Source organism: Penaeus japonicus, unplaced genomic scaffold (genome assembly GCF_977035675.1).
Source record: "Penaeus japonicus unplaced genomic scaffold, GWHDUDI00000001_assembly GWHDUDI00000018, whole genome shotgun sequence".
Taxonomy (NCBI): Eukaryota; Metazoa; Arthropoda; class Malacostraca; order Decapoda; family Penaeidae; genus Penaeus; species Penaeus japonicus.
This window is the reverse complement of record NW_028234420.1, coordinates 18413869-18423868: the sequence shown is the minus strand read 5'-3', so window position 1 is coordinate 18423868 and position 10000 is coordinate 18413869. Positions and strand designations below refer to the sequence as shown.

The window sequence follows — 10000 nt, the reverse complement described above, 5'->3', positions numbered from 1 at the left end:
ACGACGCCACGCATGATCTCTTCCTCTCGCATGCACGAGCGCGAGCGAGAGTGCAGTCACCTCCCCCCTCCCTATTAGCGCCATCACCCCACCCCACCCCACCCTACCCCTACCCCACCCCAGCCCGTGACGGAGGACCGCGACCGGAGGCGGGGAATGCGCTTCGGAACGTTACGCCACGTGACGAGGGTGCTGCTCGCCGTCGCCACCGCCAGCTCCCGGAGTTCCGCTAAATGCGACGCGGCTCCCTGAAGCTGCCTCCCGCGTCGAGGCTCACTGCACCTGTATTCATCTCCAGGCACTTTCCTTCACCTGCGTCATGCATTTCTTCTTTCTTTCTTTCTTTCTTTCTTTCTTTCTTTCTTTCTTTCTTTCTTTCTTTCTTTCTTTCTTTCTTTCTTTCTTTTTCTTTCTTTCTCTCACTCTCTCCCTTTTTTGTGACTTCCTTCACTTGCCGTCAATTTTAATCCCTTACCACCACCTCCGCCGGAGTCAACTTTCGTCTGCACTCGCCTCCAAGCTCACTTTCCCTCCCCTCCCCTCCCCTCCCCTCCCCTCCCCTCCCCTCCCCCACCCCCTATCGCCGGGTACTTCCTTCCCTCCAGTACCTCGACACGCCATGCAACCTAGCGTCCTTGCGTCCTCCTAAACTTAAGAGACGGCGAGAGAAAGGGAGCCCAACCTGTACCATACTCTCACGGAGGGCACATTGCAAGCGCGAGCTAATAAGTGCCCTGAGGATGTTGCAATCCCTCTACGGGTTGCATTCCGGAACTGCGTGTCACTCGCAATTAGCGGCACATGGCATAGCGGAGGAAGGAGGAGGAGGAGGAGGAGGAGGAGGAGGAGGAGGAGGAGGAGGAGGAGGAGGAGGAGGGGAGGAGGGAGGAGGAGGGAGGAGGAGGGAGGAGGAGGGGGGAGGAGGGGGGAGGGAGGAGGAGGGAGGAGGAGAGGGAGGAAAGGAATCACCTATTATCCGTACAGTTTGCTGTCCTTTTTATTCTTCTCGATTTTTTTCCAGAGACAAAACACAAAAACAAAATTATTGAAATTACAACATATGATGAATTAATATAATAAAAAAATAGGAAACAAACAAAAATACGAGATCTTTCGGAAGACGGACAAGGTGATAAGAAGAAAACAAGTCAGAGGAAGATGGCAGTTAGATAGCGTCACCTTAGGGAATGAGGAGGGCGCAGGGGGGGTGGGGGAGGAGGGATGGAGAGGGAATAAGACAAGAGGACAAACAAAAGCGGGGAAGCCAGGGAAGAAGGAAGAAGAGAGAAATGAGATGGCGGGAGATAAAGAGAGAGAGAGAGAGATACCCAGAGATAAACAGAGATGACTAAGGGAAGTCCCCATGCGGTCTCGAGTGCGAGTGCCAGACCCACGAGAGAGAAAGAGAGAGAAAGTCCTCCTTTGCCTCGCCCTCAGCCAACCCTGACGACTCGCTACAACTCTCAACTCGCTTCGCACAATAAGAGAGTTTCGCCCCCTTCTTCTTCTTCTTCTTCTTCTTCTTCTTCTTCTTCTTCTTCTTCTTCTTCTTCTTCTTCTTCTTCTTCTTCTTCTTCTTCTTCTTCTTCTTCTTCTTCTTGCAAAAACCTTATGTAATCTCTTTTCCCTTTCTATAACAATCATAAAACGCCAGATTTAGACGTAACATGTTTCTTTTTACTTTCCTTTTTTCAAATCCTACGTAACATTCAGTCCTATCTCTTCTCCTTATGTAACATCCAATCTTTTATTTTCTTTCTAAAAGGACAAAAAATAATAATAATAATAACGTGAGCATTTTCCATCATACCACTGCCGCAAAGCAAAGCCCATGTCAGGCCTATCATCATTTTGTGAAAACAGGCCTATCTTCTACGTTCTGCTGACACGGCCATGCCCATGCCCATGCCTAGATCGGCCTCGTGCCACACTTCTGCTGGACTCATTTCTTTCGGAATATATTGGTGTATCGCCCATCCAAAGCATTAAAGCAAGAAAGTAAGAATGAGAATGATGATGAGAATGGAATAAATAAAGATAGGTAGATACATGCAGAGAAAGAGAGAGGTGGGGCAGAGGGAAGGAAGAAAGGGATGGAGATGGAGATGGAGACAGACAGAGAGAAATGGAAGAAAAAAAAAAAAAAAGAGAAAAAAGAGAAGAGAGAGAAAAGAGAGAAGAGGCAGAGAAAAGAGAGAAGAGACAGAGAAAAGAGAGAAGAGAAAATGGAGAAGAAGCTGGAAAATATATCATAAAAAAAGAAGACAACGGTACAAAAAAGAAACCAAGAAAGAGTGCGAGCGGGAGGGGGGGGGGCGACAGCTTCTAATGGCGAGAGATGAAACCGATTCGAGGAGGCAGCCATCCAAGCCAGCCATCCAAGCCAGCTAGGAGCCCCACCCCCCCTCCCCCTTTAAAGAGTTTCTCGTGAGCAGTCAAGCGTCCCCCGCCTCACGCTGCTTACCCCGAAGAAACCCCACGTCCTTCCTCCTTTTCCTCGTCCTCGTCCTCCTCTCCCCTCTCTTTTTCCCCTCCTTGCTTTTGATCTCGTCCTCGTTCTCTCTTCTTTTTTTTTGGTCTCTCTGTCTCTGTCTTTTCCTCCCTCTTCCCTCTTCCTTCTTCTCTCTTCTCTCCTCCCTACTCCCTCCTCTCTCTTCTCTTCTCCCTCTCTTCCCTATTCTCTCCTCCCTCCTCTCTTTTCCCTCTTCCCTATTATCTCGTTCTTATTCCTTATTCTCTCCTCTTCCCTCTTCTCCCTTTTCCCTATTCTCTCCCCCCTCCTCTTTCTTCTTTCTTCCCTCTTCCCTATTCTCTCCTCCCTCCTCTCTTTTCCCTCTTCCCTATTCTCTTTTTCTTATTCCTTATTCTCTCATCTCTCTTCCCTCTTCCCTATTCTCTCCTTTCACTTCCCTGTTATCTCCCCTCTCTTCCCTATTTTCTCCTCCCTCTTCCCTATTCTCTCCACCCTCCACCCTCCTCCCTCCTCTCATCTCCCATCTCTCTTCTCCTCCCTCTCACCCCCTGATTACGCCCACCCAGCTTTCATTTTACGCATAGTTACATTATGGGAGTTGAGAATGGCTTGGGATATTACATTTCACCGTTTTTTTAATTCGACAGGAAAATTACAAATAAAACAATCTAGGTCTTTCATACAAACATGGTGCAATAAACAAAATAATTAGGAGAAGAGATAACTTTCCAAATATGACACGAAGAAAAATATGCCATCTACATATAATTTCCCTCGACATTAGCATGACTGTCTCGGCGCATGACAACAGTTCAACCTCTCACATTACTTCATGAAAATCATACCCTCCACTCGCACTCTCCCAAATCATACGTAACAAAATACATCTCTCATTTAGATAAAAAAAAACGAATTAATAACAGCCATTACCACGCCTTAATGATCCACCTGCTCGCCCCGCCGCCGAGAGACCGGCCCCAACCCCGCAAGCCTGTCCACGGCTCGGCACGGCAAGGCACGCACGGCAAGTCTTCGCCTCAGACCAAAACAAACAGAAAGAGAAAGGCGAGCACCGCCGTCCTCCAAAATCCAGAGCGACTGACATGGTCTTCGCTTGACTCATTTGCGCAAACCGAGGCTACAAAAACACATGTTCTTCCTTGACGGCTTTAGAGAAGCAGCCGAGTCGAAGAAAAACACTCGGTTGCATGTTTTTGTTTTTTTTTCTTTCTTTCTTCTTTTTTGACATTACAGAGCAACCGAACAACAGAGAGAGAAACCATTCACAGGTTCTCCGTTCGAGGAATTTGAGGAGGCCGAGCCTCCAAAAATAAGAAGAGATTTCCATGTTCTCCCTCGGCCTTCTTTCAACACATCGACGACCCTCTCCCCCAGCCAGGCGCTGGGCCACGGCGCCGAACACTCACCAGGTTCCTCAGCTGGATTCCTCCGGGCGCGGTAGGGGCGTCGCTCGGATGCTGGTGCTGCTGAGGCTGCTGAGGCTGCTGAGGCTGCCTTGGCCGCTGCTCGTGCTGTTCGGCCGGAGGTTCCCCTGCCCTCGGGTGCGGCGGCTGTAACCTGTGGTCTACATGGTGCTTCTGCTGTTGCTGTTGCTGCTGCTGTTCCCTGAGGTGCAGCGGGCCGGGCCACGTGGAGGGCAGGGAGTGGGGACCGTTGTCCGGGCCATTGTTGACGTAAGGGTCATGGGGTCCACGGGGGGTGTGGGGTCGGGACCCCACCTGGGACCCTCCTCCATGGGACTGCGGCTGCTGGTGGAGTAGCTGCTGTTGCTGCTTCTGCTGGATCTTCTGCTGCTTCTTATTGTCGAGAAGTTGCTGCTGCTTATGCTGCTGCAGGTAATACGGGTGCTGCGAGGTCCTGGCCGGCAGGGTCCCGGGCAGGGTGCCGGGGAGGGTGCCCGGAAGGGAGCCGGGGAACGAGGCCGGGCCCGACGGCGCCACCTGCGGGATGGGGCCCGAGTTGTGTCGCGGGAGGCCCTTGTTGCCTCGCTGCAGCCAGGGCGGCACCCCCCACCAGCCGTTCTTGGGCGGGGGGGACACGGGGTGCGGGGGCCCGGCGTAGAGCGGCTGGGGTCGGGAGGCGGGCAGAGAGGCTGGCCCGGGCTTGACGGAGCTGCTGGAGTGCACCGCCCGCGAGAAGAACCCCCGACTGGGCATCCCGACGCGCCTTACATGGCCCGCTCAGCTCGCAGAAGGGGCAACGGCGCCGCCTCGCACTCGCCTCGGCCTCGGCTCCTCACCAAGCCGCACCGCAACGACACTGCACACGCACACACAACACTCGACACTCGCTTTCTCGCGGGGACGGCACCAAGCTCGACATGGAGCGCACAAGAGCACACACGCGCGCGGGACCGGCGCACCGTAAGCCTCTCCACTGACTGACTAGCGGCCACCAGGTGAGCGTAGTGGCGGCGGCGGTGGGGCGGCGGCGGTGGGGCGGCGGGCCGGGCTGCTCACCGCCCCAGGCACACACACACCGCTGCTTCCACATTCGTCGCTTCCACCTCATCCACACTCTATCCATCTGGAGCCCTTGACTCACGAAGCACGCCGTCCCTATCATGCCCCAATGCCAACCCGAACGCCTTGCCGAGAGACTGCCCCTCCGCCACGGCCAAAGGTAAAGGGCGTGGAATGAAATCCTGCATGGCAACCGCTTGGAGGTGCGGGTCGCCCCCCCCGTCTCCCTCCCCCTTCCCCCTCCCCACGCCCGCACACTCATCAGGTAGTACTCCAAGCCCAGCCTCGGCCACGACACTCCCACTCCCGCACAGCTGAGTGACGAAGGGAGAGAGAGCTGCGGTTGGGTGTGTGTGTAAAGGAGGGAAGGGGTGAGAGACAGACAGACAGAAAAAGAGAAAGAGAACAAAGGAGAACCAAAGGCATATGTGGGAAAGCGAGGGAGCATATATAGATATACAGATAAACAGATATGGAGAGAGAGAGAGAGAGAGAGAGAGAGAGAGAGAGAGAGAGAGAGAGAGAGAGAGAGAGAGAGAGAGAGAGAGAGAGAGAGAGAGAGAGAGAGAGAGAGAAGCCTTCACCCAATGACGTGTCCAGAAGTATACATCCCAACCATAGATTAAGAGCTGGACAAGTGTGTCATGCCACGAGCAAGATTACCTGTAGAATCACTTGTTGTCTAAATGCTCCCCGAAATCATCATTTTTTCTTTTCTTTCTTCTTTTTTATATCACTCTATAACAGTAAACCTCTCACCTTAACAGATGTGACCTTATAGAAAGGAACAAGTGAAACAAGTGAGTCCTACATAAAAAGACAATTCAAAATAAAACGTAAAATAAGACGTTAAAACAATGACACACCAATGAAAACCTAACAAAAATCTCAGGATAATAAAAGTGTAATGTCCCATAAAAAAAAAAAAAAAAAAAAAAAAAAATATATATATATATATATATATATATATATATATATATATATATATATATATATATATATATATATATATATATACATATACACATACATACACACACACATATGTGTGTGTGTGTGTGTGTGTGTGTGTGTGTGTGTGTGTGTGTGTGTGTGAACGACAGACGTAACTAGTAAGCCAAAACAAAACGCCAAAACAGCAACAACGAAAAACAAGACAGCCAATATACAAAGATCCTTCTGAGTGGGCCGAACCGATGGCCCGATTGCACATGCATGCATCCTTACAATCACAAACACCGCCGCGTTTTCCTATCCGTCACCGAAACAACGAATGCGACGGTCACATTGAAAAGAGAGAGAGAGAGAGAGAGAGAGAGAGAGAGAGAGAGAGAGAGAGAGAGAGAGAGAGAGAGAGAGAGAGAGAGAGAGAGAGAGAGAGAGAGAAAGAGAGAAAGAGAGAAAGAGAGAAAGAGAGAAAGAGAGAAAGAGAGAAAGAGAGAAAGAGAAAGAGAAAAAGAGAAAAAGAGAAAGAGAATAAGCGAAAGAGAAAGAGAAAGAAAAAGAGAAAGAACAAGAGAAAGAGAAAGAGAAAAAAAGAGAGAAATAGAAAAAGAGGAAGAGAAAGAGAAAGAGAGAAAAAGAAAAAGAGGAAGAGAAAGAGAAAGAGAGAAAAAGAGAAAGAGAGAGAGACAAGGTGACGATGAGGGCGACAATGACAGTGAAGATGACGATGAGGGTGAAAGAGACACTGTGACGGAGACAGCGACGGTGAAGATGACGATGTAGGCGACGACGTGGGGGACGGCGAAAACGCGAGCGACCTTGGCACCGCTAATTACGCGAGAGGCGAGTTGCGTAAGGGCATGGATAATCACACGCGCTTTATATTAGGTAGATAAAGACGAGAACTAACGAGAGAAAGGAACAAGGTTGTTAGAGGCTGGAAAAGGAGGGGGGAGGGGGGGAAGGAAAGGAGGTAGGGTAGGAGGAACGGAAAGAAAGAGAGGAGGGAGGGAAGGAAGGGAGGAAGGGAGGAAAGAAGGGAGGAAGGGAGGGAGGAAGGGAGGGAAGAAGGAAAGGGAGGGAGGAAGGAAAGGGAAGGAAGGAGCAAGTCACGGAAAGGAGGGAAGGAAAGTGGAAGGGAAAGAAGAAGGAAGACAGGGAGGAATGGAAGGAGGAAGGAATATAGGTTGGAAGGGAGGAAGGTAAGGTATGGCAGGGTGAAAGAAAGGAGAGTGAGAGGAAAGATAGGAAGGAGGAGGGAGGGAGGATGAGAAGTAAATAAGAAAGGAGGAAATGAAGGGAACGGAGGGGGCAGAGAGGATTATACATGATGATTGGAAGAGGGAAGACGGGAGGTGGGAAGGAGGCGTGAAGAAGGGAAAAAAGGCAGGAAAAAAGGGGAATTACAGGAAGGAAAAAAGAGAGGCTTAAAAGAAGGGAAGGATGGGAGAGAAGAGGAGGCACAGAAGGAGGGAGGAAGAGAGAGAGGACGAAGAGGGGGGGGGGGGTAGAGGGAGGGACGGAGGCGTGAAAAGGAAGAAAAGCGGGAGGGCCGGAGGGAGAAGAGGAAGAAAAGAAGGAGGGACGGAGAACGAAGAGGGGGACAGAGGGAGGGAACAGAAGAGGGGAGGAAGGAGGAGGGAGGAGGGAAGGGGGGAAAGAGAAGAGGAGGGACAGAGAGATTGAAGGAAGGCGAAAAAGCGACATGCGGGCAAAGATGCCGGTGATATGGAAGTGAGGAACTTGTGGGGGGGATGGGGGGATGGGGGGATGGGGGGATGGGGGGAGGAACTTAATACGCATGGAAGCGAAACATAATGCGCGCTGGGGTGAAGGGGAGGAAGCGGAGGGGAGGGAAATGGTGGGAAGGGAAGGGAAGGGAAGGGAAGGGAAGCGAAGGGGAGGGAAATGGTGGGAAGGGAAGGGAGAAAACGGGAGGGGAGGGGGGAGGGGAAGGGCGGGGAGGAGAGGGAAAAGGAGGGGAAGGGAGGGAAAAGGAGGGGAGAGGAGGGAAAAGGAGGGGAGTTGAGGGAGGAAAACGGGAGGGCAGAGAAGGGAAAGAAGAGAAGGAAAGAAAGAAAAGGTAAGGTAGGAAGGAAGGAAGGAGGGGAAAGAAAAGAAAGGAAAGGAATTAAAAGGAAAAGGAAGGGAAGGGAATGGAAGGGAACGGAAGGGAAAGGAAGGGGAAGGGAACAAAGGGGATGGGGGGAGGGGGATAGAAGAGAAGCTCTACAGGTGGCCATGAAAGGGACCGTTAGAAAAGGATATCTTAAGAAGGGGTGAGAGAGAATGAGAGAATGATAATTATGAGAGAAAGAGAAAGAGTAAGAGAAAGATAGATAGATAAATAGATAGAGAGAGAATTAGAGAAAGACAGATAGACTTTGACAAGTTTATTGGTAACATTGGTTATCTCTATTTTAGTCCCTCCTCGGGCTCACATACCTATCACAAAAACAATAGTTATGTCAACAGTTCGAGACGTGTAAACAATACATAAAGCGGATAAATCAGTGTTGACACTTCAGGAGAGCGATGTAACAATAAAAAAATCCACCTTCACCATTTTAAGTTCGTTCCTGGAATCACATAATCACATACTTGAAAATGTGACGTACATATAGGGATAGAGAGGGAGAAGGAGAAAGGGGGAAGGGGGAGAGGGAGAAAGGGAGAAAGGGAGAGGAGAAGGGGAGAAGAAGAGAGGGAGGGAGGGAGGGAGAGAAAGGGAGAAGAAGAGAGGGAGGGAGGGAGGGAGAGAAAGGGAGAAGAGAGAGAGGGAGGGAGGGAGGGAGGGAGGGAGAGAGAGAGAGAGGGGGGGAAGAGAGAGAGAGAGGGAGAGAGAGGGAGAGAAAGAGAAAAGGAGAGAGGAAGAGAGGGAGGGAGGGAGAGATAAAAGAGCATCGGAGAGCCAGCCCTAGTGCGTCCTCCGCCTGGCCCAACGTGACTAAGCCCCCGACGACCCCGAGATGCGTGTGTGTCTCCCCAGCTCGACCAACTACCACGACTTGCTTCCGCCCGCGCACGTGTCCTCGCCGCGCCTCTCCGTCTCCTCGCGTTTTTTTGGCACGCATTTCGGACGTGTGGACGTGCTTGCGTCCGTGCTTGCGTCCCTGCGTGGGTAAATGTGCGAGATGGAGCACGAGTGAGTGTCAGGCGCGTATTACTGCGAGACGGCGAATTCGTATGTATGTCCGTGTGCATGTGCTGTACACTGCACATGTACGTACAGGTGTCCGTGTACGTGTCTGAGTGTGTATCCCAAACAGCTCGGCACACAATGACACAATAACGCCAGTCAACACGCGAAAGCAAACAGCCGGGCCTCTACGCCGCCGAGGTCACCTAATGTCGGAGGACGGAAGGTAGGGGGGGAGGAGAGGGAAGGGGGAGGAGAAAAAATACATACATACACATAGACAGACAGACAGACAGACAGACACACACACACATACACACACGTACGTGTCAGCTCCGTCACACGATGTACCCCCCCGTGTCGTCAGAAGGCCCACGGAACATGATGAAGTTCAAGAACAGACGAACACGACCGACGCCGTTGCAGGAGAGAAGACAGAAGAACAAAAGGTTAGAACACCAAACTCGAATGCGCACTGGAAGAACCCGAAGAACGAGAACATTTCCGATACAAGATCCGAAGAACAAGGACACAGCCGATGCAAGAACGAACAACAAAACATAAATCCCGTTGCACTAAAATAGAGAAAATCACACACACAAAAAAAAATAATAATGATAATACAATGGCGAAGTATGCGGTATTGCCAACTGCGAAGCGGGATACCCTTGATCATAGGACGAGGGTGTGGCTATGGTACCACTGACTGACAAGCGTGGGGGGTAAGAGGGAGGGGTGGGGGAGTAGGGAGCGGGGAAGGGGGGGGTCAGAGTGATAGAAGGGTGAATATAACGACTGTGACAGGTGAGAGAGTGTAGCACTGAATGAGGTCACTGACGCAAGAGGGAGACAAAAAAAAAGAATAAGAAATGCAAATCAGTTTACTGAAGAAGAAGAAGAAGAAGAAAAAGAAGAAAAACAATAACAAAACCGCAACAAATACTAATCATAATCGCCACT

The 10000-nt window shown here is 50.8% G+C and overlaps 1 protein-coding gene across 6 annotated transcripts in view; it reads right to left on the bottom strand.

Moving 5' to 3' along the window:
* GckIII (Germinal centre kinase III) overlaps positions 1-10000 on the bottom strand; it is a 95292-nt gene that overhangs the window by 33104 nt on the left and 52188 nt on the right. Inside the window, exon 1 of one of the 6 annotated variants that reach the window (XM_043037988.2) lies at positions 3901-4877. The exons of 4 other annotated variants lie outside the window; for them this stretch is intronic. In XM_043037988.2, the coding sequence (XP_042893922.2) occupies positions 3901-4650 (750 nt within the window). In that variant the 5' untranslated portion in view covers positions 4651-4877. Of the gene's footprint in view, positions 1-3900; positions 4878-10000 lie in introns of those variants that run through there. One more of the 6 variants, XM_043037989.2, reaches the window with a different exon arrangement.